The 18,237-nt window shown below is 49.8% G+C and overlaps 1 protein-coding gene and 1 long non-coding RNA gene across 3 annotated transcripts in view; one reads left to right on the forward strand and one right to left on the reverse strand.

Annotated features, from left to right (window-relative positions):
- Positions 1–18,237, reverse strand: part of Pde10a (phosphodiesterase 10A) — a 399,000-nt gene that overhangs the window by 209,090 nt on the left and 171,673 nt on the right. For both annotated transcript variants that reach the window (XM_013122751.3, XM_013122749.3), the window contains exon 2: positions 5,833–5,967. In XM_013122751.3, the coding sequence (XP_012978205.1) occupies positions 5,833–5,881 (49 nt within the window). In that variant the 5' untranslated portion in view covers positions 5,882–5,967. The remainder of the gene's footprint in view (positions 1–5,832; positions 5,968–18,237) is intronic.
- Positions 2,876–14,349, forward strand: LOC121144469. The gene is made up of 2 exons (XR_005881831.1): positions 2,876–3,179; positions 13,626–14,349. It is a non-coding gene; the product is annotated as an uncharacterized LOC121144469 (long non-coding RNA).

An 18,237-nucleotide genomic window follows, 5' to 3' on the forward strand; every position in this document is an offset into this window, starting at 1 on the left:
ATAATGATTTGAGTGAGTTTATGATTTTGTACTGGGGTGTGTTGCTGGCTCTGGGTGGGGGGCGGGGCTGGAGACTGGCCACACCTACACAGATGTTGAGGAACAACAGTCACTTAAGCTGAAGGTTGGAGGACCATAGAGGGACCTTCGTGTGACACGGAGGTGACTTGGGAGCCCACAAGCAATCCCATTTTAGCTTGGGATGAGAGAAAGGACACCAGAAAGACAAAGGGGGAAGAGATGTGCAAGCCAGCTCAGTGCTGTCGGGCTGTACGGATGTCTGTATTTTTCTTTTAAGGCAGTATGTGAGTCCTAGCAGGTTGAGCTACCTTGGGTCCGGTCTTGGAATTTGCATGCCCCGAGGAAGCCCAGCTGCCACCTGCCTCAAAGGGGATGTGCTCCAGCTGCAGCAAACTGCATGGAAAACTGAAGGGGGGGTGGGGTGGTGGTGGCGGAAGGCAGGTTTCCTTTCAAAGTGTGATCTCCTACTACGAACGCCCAGCTCTTTCTCCATCTCCTTTGGGGAGGGGGAATTTTTAACCCATGGTGAAGCCAGAACTCATTACCAGGCTCCTTTCAGTGAGCTGGCTGGAGAGCAGACGTCATGTGGTCATCATGGTCCCCTGCCCCAGGGCTGGCATCTAATCTCTGATGCATGCACAGGACATTGCCTCACTGTGACCGTGCTGCTCTTCCAGGTGGCAACAGGACATCACAGGTGTGGCCATGAAGGAGAGGGGCTTTTAACACTGGAGGAATCCATCTGAGGTGCAGGGAGATAGCCGTAAAAAGTTAGCCTGGGCTGGGCAGCAGACTGACGATTACATTTGTGTTTTACTGAGAGGACCAGAGAGGCAGGGAGCAGAGTTGACAGGGACTGGGTTCCGCCAGAGAGAAGGGCCTGCTTGGGGCTTGAAGGCCTCTGTGGGCCTCATTCACTATGATAATGGGCTTTCAGTACCTAACTTGCATAAGAACCAAAGGCATCTTGTTTGGAAAGGTCAAATATCAACCTCAGAATCACAGTTCTGTTGCAATGAGCATTGGTGACAGAATTCGTGGGAAATCCTTCACCCCCCCCCTGAAATTTGAAACCTGTTTTCACAGGTTTGATGGTTAGTATTGTCAACCTGACAAATCTGGAATCACCTAGGAGACAAGCTTCCATGAATGTCAGTCAATGAGGGATTATTTAAATTAAGTTAGCCTCTGGGCAGGCCTGTGAGGATCATCTTGATTAGGTTAATTGAGGGCTCAAGACTCACCCTTAGAAAATGACAGCACCAGTGCCTGCTGGGAGTATTGGACTACATAAAAGGGAGGAAGCTATCTGGACATATTCATTCTTCGGTGCAAGGTGGCCAGCTGCCCTTCCTGCTGCTGAGGGTCACCTCCCTGCCACACATCCTGAACTCTCCAGCTGTGAGCCAAAATAATCCTCCTGCCTCGCCTGCTTCTTGTAAGATACTTTATCACGACAGCTGGAAAATCAGCTAATAGATTAGACATTAGGCAGCATCTCTCTGAGGTGATGCTCACACACTATGCTTATACCAAGGCTGCCCTGAGTTGTCAGGGCTGGGTCTCAGATTTGTTTGCAACCTGGTGGGTTAACTGTGATAAAATAGTTCCGGGAAGAAATAGTCAACAAAAGTGACTCAAGGAAAAGCTCACAGTCTGCAAATGCCGCTCATCGAGGTGGGAAACCCCCGAACAAAGCGGGAACATGAGGCGGCTGGTCACAGGGCACAGGCAGCCAGGAAACAGAGGGGCGGATGTTGCTGCTCACATGACTTCTCCCATTTCCTTTTTTCACCCAGTCAAGGATCCAGCTCCTGAGATGCCCACGTTTGGGTGAGTGTTCCATCCTGTTACTATTATCTAAAACACTTCCCAGAGAGACGCACTTTGATTTGAAATTCGTTGCACTGACAGTGTCTACTAGGGACCATACCTCGTCAGTAACTTTTAACTAGACGGACGGGCGGACGGATATGACACCTATGTCTACGGATATGACACCTATGTCTAACAGCATGCCACAGGCCTTGCGGTCTTGTCCCACACCTGAATCTGGGTCTTCAGTCGCGATAGCCAGGTCCTCTAGAAGGCGATCTTGGGAGTTCTCTGTGTGAGCTAACATCCTGTAGCAGTGGAGGGCAAAAAACAGACTTTCCATTCCCCCAGGTTTTAGAGATGCTCATGATTTTTTGTTTTTTGAGTGTGTTAAGACACAGCCAGTGGCCCTTGTCACTCACTCGGCTGCCTGGGTATCCTAGCTTGGGCTTCAAGGTGAGCTCTAAGGCAGGCTTCAAAGTGAATCTAAGAAAAAGGAGCATTGGAGACTGGCCTGAAGGGACCTTCTAGGGACAGAGATAAAAGAAATTACACACTGGAATGCTCTGAAAGCCGGCTCACCCTTAGCTACTCAGGAATCACCCTGCCTCTGTCAATCATCTTGGCCCTGGGTACAAAGCAATAAAGCATGACCCAAGCTTCCCAGGAACCTCCCACCTCCACCTAGACCCTGAGGCATTTCACCTTAGTCACCCTTTTCCTCCTTGACATGGCGTATGGGGCTGAGGGACAGAAAGGGCCAGGAGACCCTCTGCTTTTCCAGTCAGAGCTTCCCTGAGAGACAATACGAGGCAACACAGGAGTCTAATGTCACCAAAGCAAGGATGACTTTTCAAATCCCCAAAGCACATCGGCAAGGAGAAAGGACGCGACTGTGGTACTGTAGGCGTCCTCCTGTTCTGGAACACGCGGCTTCTAACATGTTCCTTCCCCCTCGCATTTGTTGTGTCTGGGCTGCCTGCAGGACTCACCATCCCAAGATACCGGAGCCTACTCACTGAGGAGTAAGACCGGCTGGAGCAACACATTCAGCCACGCAGCTCCTCCTAGAGATCTCGCGTGCACTTGGGAGCTGGCTCAAGTCCACAGGCTTGGGGCCAGAACAAACCGTGGGTGTTGTTGGCTACGGTTCTTGAACAATCCCCACAGCCAGCTGAACATTCACACAGAGAAGCAGGCTCAGCGGCACCCGCTTGTGCTACACCGCAGAAGAAGAGTGGCGGGTGTTCAGGGGAGAAACACCCAAACCAGGGGCCCTTCCGGTTCCTGGAAGGGCACCTGGTCAAGGAGACGTCACGAAAGACCAGCAGCCTAAGGAAGAGGTAACCCATTTATCAGAAGTCTTAGGAGTGTGTCAGCTACTCTTGCCTCTATGTTTGCGATAAAACACCATGTCAACCGGCTCACCACGGATTACTCCGCATCTTCTGGTGGCACGGAGGTGTGGTGAGTACTAGTGGTACAAATGCTCGCCCAAGAAGCAAGCCTGCCTGCACTATGGTGGGCGTGGGACGTGAGAGGGCGTGGCACCTGAACCATGTGAAGGTGGGGCTACATTTGTTTACGCCCCATTTGTTTAACTCTCTAAAGCTGCTCCGCTCTGCCTGACTGAGGCACCTGATTGGCCTAATAAAAAGCAGAATGGCCAATCAGGCCCTAGGCAGTAGAGGGATAGGTGGGGCTGGTGGGCAGGGAGATTAAGTTATAGGCAGGCTCTAGGCTCCAGAGGAGAGAATGAGGAGGGAGAAAAGGGGGAGAAAGAACCGGAGACGCCGAGGACCAGCCAGGCAGTCTCCAGACAGACCCAGAAGAAGCAGGGAAACCAGGACATGCAGAATGGAAGAAACATAAGAAGCCCCCAGGTAAAACACAGAAGAAGAGAAACAGGTTAAATTAAGTGATGTGAGCTGAGTGTCCATAACTAACATGAAGTCTCCGTGTCATCATCTGGGGGCTGGCGGCCCAAGAAAGCCTGCTACGGCAGGAAGATCAGAAGTTCAAGGTCACCTTTGGCTACCCACTGGGTTCGAAGCCACCCAAGACACTGTCTGAATAATAACAACAACAACAACAAGAAAACCTTCAATGTGGTTTTTCTGGGAGCCCCTAGGCAGCCAAGGAGAGGGGACAGCGTCCGTCTGTCTGCTCAGCATTGCTTGGATGGGCATCTGAAAGACCCCTCAGTTGCAACACACCTAAAGCACAGTCATTACTGTCTCCACTCTCACGCCAGCCTCTTCCCCAAGCGTCCTCACTGTAGTCCCGGGCAGAAGCCCCAAGGCAGAGCCTACCCAGGAAGCACCCTTCCTCTCTTCTCTGTCCTTTCTGCGGAGTCACCTGACACCAGGATTTCGCAGCCTGGCCACTCTCCGAGCTGCCAAAGGTCGTCTTCTTGGGTACGTGGGCATCGTACTTGCTTGACGTCTATCCTACAGCAGGCTTACACTGCCTCGCTGCCTGCTCTGGCTTCTCGCCTGCACATCTCCCCAACTCCTGCGTCCTCCGAGGACTGCAGAGTCTTGCTCCTCTCTACACCCATGGCCCTGCAGTCTCCACTCCATGTTTACCCACCTTGGAAGGCCTGGCCACCTGCCCTCCTCCGAACTGGCTAAGACAGAATGGCGTCCGTCCGGTCTTGACACGTGGCCGCCACGATGCTCTTCCCCTACATCTCTGCCCAGGGTTGTGCTCTGCCAGAGGTCTGGGGCCGCTCTCGCCTGTAGCTCTCCTGCACTGGCCGCTGAACCCCTCTCTCATGAACCTGACTTTCTTCAGGGCACTGCTCAGTCTCTGGAATACAGCACCTGTTCTCTCCCTGGGTGTCTCAGGCCCCAGGTGGAAAGCAATGCCAGAGGCAAGGGTTGTCTCTTGTCAACCCCCCCCCACACACCCGTTAGGAGTAATCCATAAGGGAAAGGCGCTAAAACATTATTTACAAGGAGGCAGCAGCGGGGCACACTCAGCTAAACAGAGACCTTTGTGGCCACGTGCCAAAGACCTGGTTTCCATAGACACGCTGAAAAGAGAGCTTGAGAGGGCAGAGGTGGTTCCTAATCTCACACACACACACACACACACACACACACACACACACACACACACACTTCTGAAGCTGGTTCTGAGTCGCTGTTGATATTTCCTCTAAGTTCAAGCGTCCCCTCCCGGCAGAGCAAACTTAGACGCTTAGAAGACCTCACGCGACATAATTCCTCAAAGCAGTTGGAGAGAGAAGACCCTCTGTCTGGCAGGGGGCTTGAGGGATGCCGCTGTTTGGGGTCATAAGCCTATGCTGGAGTGGGCTTTGAATTGGGGTAGCTGCCCTTGAGTCACCGTGCTTCTGTTACGTGACATCAGTAACTCACTGGTTCACCCAGCTCGACTTGGGTGGGCTCTTGTCTTTGTTCAATCGTCAGTGCCCTGTATGGCGTGAGTATATATGAGTTTGCATCCCTCATACGCAAAAGAGGGTCCCCTTGTTCTCTACCTAATGACACAAAGAGATACCCATTCTGCATTTGGGAAACTTACTTTTAAGGTTCTGATAGCCTGGTTTTACAAAAAGATTAATTTAATTAAGAGCATTTTTTGGGGGGGTCGATACTTGGTTTAGCAATAAAGCCATCAGATGTAAATAGTGGATATCATCTTCACGCTACTCTGTTTCTATTGGTGGGCAAGGATGGCCTCCACTGTCAGGCTAACTTACTAACTTGATGGCATTTGTCAAGAAGCTGACTGTTCCAACTTCAGAACATAAGAAATCACGGAAAGCAATTCAGAAGTCTGGGTGAGGCCACTTTCTCTATTCCTGGTCCCTTTCTGACATCACACCGTCGCAATGTCCCTCCAAGAAGCTGTGGGTGATTTTCCTGGGCACTTTGCTCGTGAGGTTTCAGCTCATCATGACAGAGAACACAGGGAAGGGATCGCAGTGTGGTCCTAAGGAGGTTGGTGTCACCACGGGCCCATCCGTACCTGTTGCATTGCAGGAGTCTGCGGCTCCTTCTGCGGAGTCATTGCTCATCTGCCCCCGAGTATCTGTGCGGTTTCGCAGTGCCAGCAGAGCGGGGCCTTTGCTCCCACCTTTAAATGTGAACGGGAGGCAGCCAGCTAGAAAGAACAAGGTGAGGCATTAATGTAAGGACTCAGGCATTATGCTGGTCTGCTCCCCCCCCCTCCCCTGCCCCCGGTCACCTGGCCGAATGCACTCAGGCAGTACCCTGGTCAGCCCAGGTGCTAAGGACCCCTTTAAAAGACAGACCTCGCCCACTTACGCTCTTATCCCTCTCTCTTTCCTGCTGTTCCCCTGGGGCAGGCAGGACTTTTCCTGTCTCCCTCTTCTCTTCTGTCCTCCCTCTGTGTCTCTGTGTCTCTTTACCTCTTTTCTCTTTCCTTCCCTCCTCCCTTTCTAATAAAACTTCTCACCTAAGCTCTGTCTGCCTGGCGTGTTTGTAACCCCCGTCCCCGTCCCCCCCCCCCGCCCCCTCGCCTGGATCAACCTGGCCCACCACCACGGAACCTGCCAAGTACCACCCCGAGCTTTATCCTAACAATTAAAGTCAAATATGGCTAAACACACCCCGCCTCCAGTAAGATCTCCCTGGGAATCTCCTGTCTTACAGGATGCGGACAGTCCCAACACCTTCCCCTTGGGGCCTCTTTGACACGTGGTGAGATTCAAGATGAACCCAGACACATATCTATAGAATATGAGCGCACACACCAACCCAGCCTGAAACCATCGGCTCAGAAAGACCCTTGGGGGGGGGGGGGGATATCCTGCTCGATCCCTTCAGATGGCCTTGGCAGGTCAACTACTGCAGGGGCTCTGCGAGGAGTACTTCACTGGGGACATTTTCCTGGGAAGCTGCAGTTCATTCGCTCCTTCCTGAGCCTCCTCTGGGATGCAGCCTACAGGCTGTGTCTCTCAGGTCAGGTGGGAGATGAAGGAGGGGGGGAGGGGTAGAAGGCGGAGCTTACACCATGCCGTGCTGAGCTGACCTATGAAGGACAGCCCAGGCATGGGCCATGTCCTCGTCAGACCAGCGGAGCACACGATGGTGACTTGGCGATGCTGGGTGTCCCGTGTCTATAATTAACCAGGAGACTCTTCAGCACACGGTTCAAAGTGATGGGTCTTTAAGCCGCCTAGTCTCCCGCAACCCACAGTGAACTTTAGAAATGTTTAACGTTTGCAAGAAACATCCAAACCTTGTCTTCTACCCATGCCCACTGTGTCTAACTCAGTCAGTACAGAGGAGTCCCCAGGGATTGCCGCAAGAGGAGTCCACTCCTACTGAAGGGGTCTGTGAGTCTGGGAACCGTGGTGCAGCAGGCCAGCAGAGCTGTCTGATGTCTTGGGAAAAGACACAGATGGAGGGCCACAGCAAACGGTTATGCTATAGAAACGGCCGATGGCAGAAGAGATGGCTGGGAAAACTCAGGAGTTTGGGTGAGGCCGGGCAGTGGTGGCGCACGCCTTTAATCCCAGCACTTGGGAGGCAGAGGCAGGCAGAGCTCTATGAGTTTGAGACCAGCCTGGTCTACCGAGCGAGTTCCAGGACAGCCTCCAAAGCAATACAGAGAAACCCTGTCTCGGGAAAAAAAAAAAAAAAGAGTTTGGGTGGTGTGCTAGGGAATGACTAAATGGTAATCATGGACCTCTGGAACCCTTTATGTAATACGGAACAAAAGGAGGAAACTAAAAAGCCACGTGGCCAGTAGTCGGACATACTCTCTGTGTCCTATCTAAAGAGTGAATTGTATTGGCATGGGGAACGTACTGGTGGAGAATATCTGGGATTTAAGTGTGTTCCATGGTATCAAAAGACATCATAAGAGTGCTTGAAATACAGTTGATATGCCAACTGCTGGTCCTAGAAACAGTGCTTGGATAAGCTTGAATGTACAATGTACCCATGTCAGTTGCTGACGTGGTGTCTTGAGTAGAGTTTGCAGTAACTGCACAGACCAGCACTGGAATGCAGAAGCTTCCTCCATAATCCAGCAATGATGGCCCTGCATGCCTGGACCAATCACAATACACACACACACACACACACACACACACACACACATGCACACACACACGCACGCACACACACACACACATACGCCTCAACCTTGAAACTAGTCTTTTTGGATTGGACAGTTCTGATTTCCTGCTGCCTGTCTCCCTGATCTGCCTGGAATCTACAGAATGGGGTGCCATGAATTTCCCATCTTCCCTCTGTGGGGAAGAGTGCAAGCCACATGTGTACACCATTCTTTGCATCTCTTAACCTCCAGCCTATGTGTCTGGTCTGCGAACATCTTTCAAAGTCCAGAGCATCTTATAGATGTCTGTATCTAAAAGACCAAAGCCACGGTTTTGTTCTAAAATAAGAGGAGTGAGCCGAGGTTCGAAATCAGGCATGAAAAACCTAGATGACAGTGGACTGAAGCTGGTAACTGCTTGAGTCGTGTGGTATGATTCAAGATGCTCAGGGGAGCCAGGAGATAACACCGAGGACCTAACACTGTCACATGGTGGTGGGGGGGACTCCTCAGGATAATGGCATAGACTGTGTCTTGGGACTATGCCTGTCTATCGTCAGAGAGGAAGAGACAGGAGCTCAATTGCAAAAGGAATATCCATTGATTCATCCATTAAAGGTACAAGAGTTTCCCTGTGAACCACCAAATTCAGTCCCTGAGACTGGAGATAGATGGTAACAGATATTCTACATATGTGTGGCAGCTTCTTGTGATTTAGTACCAAACCAGGGACACCACAGGAAAAAAAGTGTATGTGTGAACACAGAGGCTGAGGCTCTGGAACTCACGTGCTTAGGGTGTGAACCCATTCCCCTGTTCACAGCCTGGTGAGTGGGGTAGATAGAGGTGGACCTTTCTTCCTGGTTTACCTGAGTAGAAACTACATAAACCAGAGCTCTGGGATGGAGAGCATGGTGGAGTCCCCTGGGCAAGAGCCCAGGCCCATGTGACTTACAGTATTTGGGGTGGTGTAGGGATCTGGTGCAAATGACACCATGGGCGCTCTGTTGGACTGTTGCTATAGGTAAGAGGCCCAGAAGGGACAAGCTAACAAGGTACCCTTTGTTGGTCAAGTGTGATGGGAGCTGGTGATACTCTTGAGGGCTCTACATACTCACAGGGCTGTGCCCTCACACTTAATAGCTGACAAGACTTACAGATTGATGGGTTGCATGTAGCTGCAACATGCCGTCATCTTTTGTACAGATGAAAATTCAGGATTTTAAAATCTTTAATAGAAAAATGAAAAGTGTTTCATCCATTCACTATACACTACAGATGCACAGAATCCAGCCAAGGAAGGTATGTGCGTGTGTGTGTGTGTGTGTGTGTGTGTGTGTGTGTGTGTGTGTGTATGCGTGAACGCTGGGTTTAGACATTTTCCACTACAATGACTATTCAGCAGCTTCCAGAATTGCAAGATTCAAAAAGACGACACTCCTCCAGAGGGGAAGGAACCTGTAGACCAGTAACTCTAAGCTAATGAAGGGAAGGAGATGAAAAGAGGCGTGCACACATGGATGCATAGGCACACACACAAAGGGGCACACCCACATACATCCACACACATATGTACACACATGCGTAAGATCTGTGCATACACTGAGTCCCTCTCAGTGTGTAAGGGGTCACACTCACGCTACAGCATCAGGGGCTGTCTTCCTGGGTACTGCTGTAAAGAGTGTGGCCCCACCCTAACCTTCTGGCAGAGTCTCATCCAGGTAGAACTACACAAGAGGTTGCTTCAGGTCCCTCCCTGCCCTAATCCTGTCTGCTGAATGGTCACGTCTCTCTTTCTTCCCTCCACCGTGATGGGAGTCCAAGTTCACAGTTCTAGGAAGCCCCTGAGTCAACCATGCTGGCCTTAATCAAGAACAGATGTGTCCTGAAAGGACCTCCACCAGGCCCAGAGCCCCGGAGTGAGCTCTCACTCGAACCTGCGCAGTCTATGCTATGCGCGTCTGGGCTCAAGTCTGGGCTCCGGCCAAGGCTGGACTGGATGAACCCAGCAAAAGCTACAGTCCTACAATTCTCTGAGAATGGGAACCCTTCTTTCACCGGGGAATAAAACAATTATGGTAGAATGGAACCCTTGGATGTTGAGCCCATTTGAAACAGACCCGTGATGGATGGGGTTGAGTTCGGCCCACAGAAGCACGGACTGGCAGAGGAGGAGATGGGAGTGTGGATGCCTTCGTGGTGAAGGAGAAAGGAGGTTCCCAATGTTGTCTGAGATGTCTGAACAGAATGAAACAGCTCTGGACCAAAATATTTTTTAACCACTATTCTTGATTTTTTTGTTTGGCACTTGTCTTCTGCGTGACTGAGTATTTTCCTTCATTCTCTTCAAGATTCATCTAGCCAGTCAGCATTTTCTTTTTCAAGGAAGAGCAATATTCCATTTTCTATGTAGACCATGACTTGTTTGTTGATTCAACCATGGCGGGGGCACTATAGTGTTTCTACCTTTGGCTATTGTGAAAGATTTATTTTATATTATGTGTAAATGTTTTTCCTGCGTGTAAGTATGTATGTATCATGTGTGTGCAGTGGCTGTGGAGGCCGGAACAGGGCGTTGGGTCTCCTGAAACTCAAGTTACAAACGGGTTTGAACTACTTGCTGGGAACCAAACCTGGGTCCTGCAAAAGTAGCTAGTGCTCTTAATTGCTGTCATCTCCTCAGCCTGTCACAAAACTCAATATAGTGGAAACAACCAAAAAAGGCACCTATGAAGGGGTTAGAGAGATGGCTCAGCAGTTAAGCGCACTGGCTGCTTTTCCAGAGGTCCTGAGTTCAATTCCCAGCAACCACATGATGGCTCACAACCATCTGGATCTAATGTCCTCTTCTGGCTTGCAGGTATTCAGAGCACTCACACATAAAATGTAAATAAATAAGATACAATAAAAGACACCTGTGGGTGCATTCGCACACATGTTACTTTCCCTCGACAAGCCCAACGAAGCATCAGACTAAACATTATGCTTTTTTAAAGGCAAAAATAACCAAAAGGGCTGTTGGTTTTATAAATCTTTTATGTATTTTGCAAAATTTTATAGATCCTTTACGTATCCTGAACCCAGAAACTTCATTTGAGCCGTTCTGTTTAAATAATAACGTTTCCTTCCAATTAAAAGCAAAACAAAACAAAAACAGTAAAAAACGTGACAGAGAGCATCCTGGGCTTCACAGGGAGGTCTGTGTCTTTGGCCTCTGGTTTCCTGCAACCCAGATATACAGCTGCTTACTTCAAGTGGCCACAGGGGCCTTGGAGGACCCAGGAGAAGCCCAAAGCTGCAGAACTCAGACCTAGAGGGACAAACGCTAACGTGATGATGCCAGCGAGTGACCACATCTCCTTCGGAGGGCGAGCAGACCAGGGAGAGCCTTCCTCCCTTTGCTCACTGCCCCACCCCCACTGTAAAGCAGAGACTGCACCTCTTGAAGTCATACAGGCCCCTGCCCGGGGAAGGGCTTGGCTAGGGTGGGCTGGCTCACACAGTGGGAAGCAGTAACTGCGGGGATTCCCACTGTGTCTGTCGCCTCCAGGAGCTCACGCTGGGCTGCGTGAATTCTGAAACTCAAAATAGAGCCCAGTTGCCTTTGCTCCCACTCTGTGCTCCAGGAACAACCGAGAGATGGGTAGCACCAGCCTTCCCCAGCAGAGGCAGGCAGCGCGGGAATGCGAAACACTGCGGACCTGCGTCCTCCTCCGATGTGTTGTGGCCAACCGGTTACCTGACTGTTTTAAGCCAGTTTTGAAGACGCAAGAGCAAGCCAATGAATAAAATAAAGGTCCAGTTAGTTCTTAATTTCCCCCTTGCATGTTAAGCCTGTGGGTTTTATTCAAATAATAAAACCTGCCTCCATGAGGTACCGGAGAAAGAAAATGGAGAAAGTGTAAGGATTCAGGCGTTATGCTGGTCTGCCCTGGTCCCCTGGCAGAATGCACTCAGGCAGTACTCTGGTCAGCCCAGCGTTGCCGGAGTACTAGTCTGCAAGCAGGTGCGAAGAACCCCTTTAAAAGAGAGACCCGCCCACTGACTCTCTTTCCTCTGTCCTCTCTTGCCTTCTCTCTCTCCTCTTGCTCTCTCGCCCTTCGCCCCCCTCTCTCTTCTCTCCCTCTCGCTCTCCCTGCCCCCTTTTAATAAACTGCACGTGGTAAATGAATCTCTTGGTTCATGTTCCATCACGATCGCGATATCAAATTTAAACAGAAGAACAACAGAAAGTATTTCACAGAGCAAGCTTGGCGTAAACCACCCAAACGCCTCTAGGATGGTCAGCACACGCTGTGGGTTTTAAGTGTTCAGGGCATTGCCCATCACAGTCGGGCCACCAGGGCTTCTTGTTAGTAGGCTACTGCGTGCAAATTGCTTCTGCTGTGCTCTCAGAGGTGGGGGTCCTGCCCTTGGCCCATTGGAGCCTCTTCCCCAAACACGAATTACACAACTTCGGTCGGAGAGTTTGTCTAAACTTGGAGAGTCACCGGTGGAGCTGCAAAAACAACTCCAGGCACACTCCAGGCTAGCATCAGATGAGAAAACCCTTGAGCCATACTGAGGGAAAGGGATACTGCCCAGGGAACGAGAGCATGGCGAGCAGACTTGGGGAGCTGGAGAGAGGCGAGGTGAAATCCCACGGCCATCAGCCATCGCTACTGCCGCCCTGAGGTCAGGTCAAGAGATACTTATCACGTCTTAGGAAAGGGCCGGCAAAAGTCGGGCTTGCAGCTCTGTTTTTCTAACTGCAGACGAGAAGAGAGGCCGAACAGAGCGGAGAGTTGGGGGTGTGGGAGGCTGTATGCATAGGCTGTAAACTAGTCTGTGAAAAGTCCACTGACGGGAAAAGGTTGAGTACCCACACCAAGGCTGATCATGGCACAGAGCATAAGAAAGCCCACGGGCGATAACTGGGATGTTAAAAGTCTGCAGCCTTTGTAGACATTTCCCACCGAGCTAGCTGCCTTCTAACTTTCCTTCCAGCTCCGTCCTGCTTCCTCTTTTGGAAGTACATACGGGCGATAACTGGGATGTTAAAAGTCTGCAGCCTTTGTAGACATTTCCCACCGAGCTAGCTGCCTTCTAACTTTCCTTCCAGCTCCGTCCTGCTTCCTCTTTTGGAAGTACATTTTTAAATTGATTAATTAAGACAGCACGGGGGAGCTCGATGACGTGTGTCATGCCGTGTGTGTGTGTGTGTGTGTGTGTGTGTGTGTGTGTGTGTGTGTGTGTGTGTGTGTAAGAGAGAGAGGGGTCAAAGGGTGGCTTCTCAGAACCAGGTTCTCCTGGTTTTCGAGGGAGGCAGCGTATCTTGTGTTTATGTCACTGTGTGGCACACGGCAGGTTAGCTCCCTGAAAGCTTCAGGGCAGTCCCCACAGGAGGGCAGCAATGCAGATGCTTTTAGTGTGGGTACCCGGGACAGAACTTGGGTTGTTAAAGTTTTTACTGCTGAGACCTCCCATGAGCCATGACCTTCCTCCATACACTCTCTTCACTCTTGCCTCTACCCACACGTCTATGCACAGTTTTTTGTTTTGTTCCAGGACACAAGAACCTAGAAATCACAGTGGTTTGTTCACCATGCTCCTGACCCGCACCCATATCCCAGATTCCCTTTTGGTGCACTCAGCATCACGGGCTTATGAATATGCAAATGTAGCAAGGGTCCGGTCACCAAGCCTACCCGGTTGCGTATATTAGACTAATCAATGGAAACCCGTTTGTTTAGGTTTCTTCGCGACCCGGGAAACGGCAGCGACTCACGAAGTGCACTAGGAAGAAGGGAAGCTAAGCTGAAAATGCCGGTGCAGAGTCAAGCATTAAACACGGGCAAGCCTAGACACGGTCGTCGAGGTCAGCTTCCTTCCGGCAGCATCTTTCCTACAGAGTCAGGAGCAGGTGCCTCTGTGGAGACAGACCGGATGAGGACAGGAGGGAGAAGCCACCGTCCCACAGTGCACACACTCTTGGGATTCACAAGTTTCGAAGAAGCAGCACAGAGGAGCCGTGGGGGGTACAAGTCCTTACCGCCCCTAGACCTTCGGTCTTCCTAAAGCGCTATTCCTTATGAATGTATCAGAAAAGTCGTTGTTGGTACCCACCGCCTCCCTCCAGAATGCTGCCGCCATCTTTAACCGCCACACCCCATTGATTCTCTTCAATACATGCTCTCTGTCGTCAGCCAACACAATGTTTTTTTTTTTTTTAATTGGTCACCTTTAGCTTCAAGCCATGCAAAAGCTCCAGGCGGAGGACCTGGCTCTAGTGTTCTTGCCTCAAGGTCTCCCTAGCACCCTGGAATAGAGTCCAGTCACCCAAACCTTCAGAAGCACGCATGCAGGCAGGCTCAGAGAGCGTGGCCTGAGAGACTGTTGGCTACTCAGTGTCGACAGCTGATGGGGGGGAAGTCCTTCTGTGTATATAGCTGATAAATAAAGCACTGTTGGAAGACAGGGAAGCGAGATAGGTGGGACTAGGAGGTCGCGGACGATTCTGGGAAATGTAGTCAAGAGTAGGAGTCACCATGCGATGCCGGGAGGAGAGGGTGCGTTGGGGCCACGTTCTCGGTAAGATGAGACCTCATTAAATATGTATATATATATATATATATATTAGTAACTATGGGTTAATAATTAAGTCAGAGCTAGCCATTGGGAAACCATAGCAAACGGCCAACAGCTTCATAATTAATATAGTGTCTCCTGTGTTATTTGGGGGCAGAGACAGTGGCGGGACCCAGGCAGCTGGTGGGAAAGAATACACGTTACAGACAGCTGTGAAATCTGTGTGAAGAAAAGGCAGAAAGGCTATGTTGGGGACCTGCAGGGGTTGGAGTTGCAGGGGCCTTGGAAGAAAGAAGCCCCACAGGAGATGCGTACCGCTATTTTATAGGGGTTTGTCTGCCAATAATCTCTGGTTTCGCTTGGGGAGGGGTTATTTCTTCACTCAGGATCACACTAGAGAAGCCCACATGGGCTCCAGGCACAGTAGAAGTCACCTGCAGGGGAGCTGGTGATTGGGTGCGGCGTGGTTTGCTGGGCACGGCAACCAGACTAAAGAGTACACATCCCATGGTCCTATCCTAGGAAGAAGGAGCATGGCAGACGTGGTTTGTCCACCCCCAACTGGCTCCTCAGGTGCAATCTTTTTACTCTGCCCCCGGCATGGAAAAATTCTCAGCCACACAGCAGCTACCACCTTGGTAGCTGTTGTTAGACAGCAGCCCTGTGGAAACGACATTGTGAGGAAGCCTGGTTTCCTCTTTGGAGCCATGCGAATAGAGACAGGAGGTATCTCTTTTATTCCCATGACTCCCACTTGGGAGTTTCTCGAGAGTCTGGGCATCAAATGACGCCTACTGTATAGTGCGGACAAGAATTCCCCACAGACTGGGGACCTTGTGGAAGACCAGAGGTTTAGAAAAGAGACACAGCCAGGTATTAGCTCTCGCCTTTGCCTGTCTCTGAGAAATACCCAAGAAGGGACTTTTAAAAGAAGGCTGAACCCAAATGTCACAGAACCCCAGAGAAGGCTCAGTTAGTGGGTGGTTTCTGTGGTCAGCCCCGAAGGCTGACACCACTGTGGTCCAGCAAGACCTCAAGATGAGAGCGACTTCAGAGCATGAGTGAACCATGTCCCATCATACGGCTCACGGGAAGAAAAGCCCTCGTATGTTTATCAGTGAAATGCGACTTGAATAACCCCTGTTTCTAAGGAAAAGCCAGGGCTTCTGTTTAGGCTTCCTGCTTTTCATCTGAAACAGCTGGAAAAGACCAGCACTTCAATGCTGGTTTGAATGCTTGAGGGGTGAGATGAAGAGAGGAAGGGAGGAGAGGAGAGAATTTAACATTTTCACTTTGCTACAAAGACCACCAGGCCTTGGTAATTGTTGTGAAAGACTAGGGTCAAAGGTCTCAGAGTCTAAGAAAGTCCTCCCCTTCCCAACCACCACTCATACCTAACCCCTGTCCACACCAGCTGTGTAGTGACAGGAGGAGCAACATCAGAGTTGCCTGTGTTTCTTAAGATGGTCTCCTTCTTGAAGTAAAAGGTGTCTCCCTGCAGGGCGTCCGAGCCAGGCAGGAACAGGGCTCCCAGGGGCTCTCACCAGCTTCTTGTTCCTCCAGAGTGCGTACTGCAGGCTCCTGTCTGACTCCCCTCGGGATGAATCTACCAGAGCTCAAGGCATGAGCTCATCCCTGACTCTCCACCTTACCGCCCATCACATGCTCCTTATGCCCCGCACTGGTCCACCTCAAAGACGGCCTTAATAGGAGATGCTTACCAACAAGAATCCCGTTTTGAGAAATGGGATGGTTTCCACAGAAGGACTCTCGGATTCTAACCTAGCTGCCATGGCTGTGCCAAGAAGTGGGGAAGCTGGTGCTGGGTGCTACATCTTGGTCAAATACACATTTTAAGTCATACAGAAGTAGGTCAGATAAGTGAAACATGGGGTAGCCCTGGTGCAGGAAACAGAGTAGGCACCCTCAGCCCTGGGGAAGACCTCCCCACATAAAACTTAAACCACAGTGCGGATACATAGTGGAGACTGCCTCTTGAATGTTTCAATTTTGAGGCCCTGCTTTATCCACTTGTTTCTATTGTGTAAGTTATCAGCACACAATGCAAAGAAGGGGAACTATCATTAGGAATGAAAAAGTAATTAAAGAACAAATTGGAGAAATCATCATATTTCTGGTGAAAGGGGTTTTTTTTCAGTAAAATTGAGTATTAACTTTTCAGATAAAAAAAATCTCCCAAATATAGCAGAGATATTTTTTACCCAATTTTACTCTCTCTCTTACTTATATAAAGGAAAGCGTATATACATTGATTACTTGAAGCAACCTTCCTAGAGAGAGCCGAAAATCAGCTTTAAAAACTACACCCCTAAGAGGCAAGTTATTAATGACAAGGTAAACTTGCTCTACCCTCTTTTACCACAGGAAGGCAATAGTCCTAAATTCACACAATTTAAACACCGGGTGGGTGACCATGGGTCCAAAGCTTGGGTTCAGCCTTGTATCAGTAGAAATCATGATCATAAAAGTTTTTTTTCTTTCTAAAGACTTATTATTTAATTTTATGCATATAGCTGCCTTGCCTGTATATATCTATGTGCACCATGTACTTGCCTGGCACCCACAGAGGTCAGAAGACAGCATCCTATATCCCGGAGTAAGAGTTACAGACAGTTGTGAGCCACCACGTAGTTGCTAGGGACTGAACCCATGTGCTCTTAACCACTGAGCCATCTCCCCAACCCGTCATAAATTTTCTTACTTAAATCTTTTAAAGCCATCTCCTTGGTGAAGCCTGATGTGGTCAGTGATGAAGCATGGGAAACCTTTGAATATATCGCTACCAGACAACCACAGCGACTGCAGGCCGCAAGGAGGAGAAGACAGTGACCTCGTTACTTTAAAGGACAAGATCGGACCGCAGGCCCCCAGATGTCATGACCTAGCGGGAGGTGACGGGTTCGATCACAAAAGCACCGAAAGAGCAAGCTACAAAGCCAAGTTATCTTTTGAATGCAGCTGAAAGATGTCGTCCACGCAGGCCGGAACTACACACTTGTGTGTCTTTCCTGAAGACAGGTACTGCTAGAAGCTGACGCTCAGGAGTTTAAAAAGGTGACGGAACAGATAAGACACTTCAACCCCAGCACTGTGTATCAAAGTCAGGTGGGGAATAATGAGCCCCGGTGAATGAAGAGCCAGTGCCACAACTGCTGTTTTTATGCAAACCTAGTCTTATCCGCTATAGCGCAGTTCAAAAGTAATGTTTTCTCTGGTGTCACGGCTCACTCCCAGCTCCCCACATCAATATATATTAACGATCATGCATTCATGATAAAATGTTAATGAGGCATTGCATATAATACATTATCATTATCATAATATCAAATGGTACTATATATATATATGTGTATATATATATATAGTGTGTGTGTGTGTGTGTGTGTGTGTGTGTGTAATTTGATCCTAGAACATTTCCCAAGTCATCTCCATCTACAGCACAAATCCACAAATGCAGCTGGAAGACACGGCAGTACCACAGAGCCAAACCACAGGACGCGGCTGATGTGGGAAGTCCTGTGTATATGTCAATAAAGCACTGTTGGGCCAATAGGAATCTAGATAGGAGGGACTAGGAGTCCAGGAGGACTCTGGGAAGGAGAAACACAGAGAGTCAAGATGTAATGCCATGGGGTAGGAAGCCCAGAACTATTCTCCGGTAAGAAAAATACTTGGATTAAAAATTATGGGGTAATTACTTAAGTCAGAGCTAGCCAGTAAGAAACAAGCAAGGCCAACAGCTTCATAATTAATACA

Source organism: Mesocricetus auratus, unplaced genomic scaffold (assembly GCF_017639785.1).
Source record: "Mesocricetus auratus isolate SY011 unplaced genomic scaffold, BCM_Maur_2.0 Super-Scaffold_100018, whole genome shotgun sequence".
Taxonomy (NCBI): domain Eukaryota; kingdom Metazoa; phylum Chordata; class Mammalia; order Rodentia; family Cricetidae; genus Mesocricetus; species Mesocricetus auratus.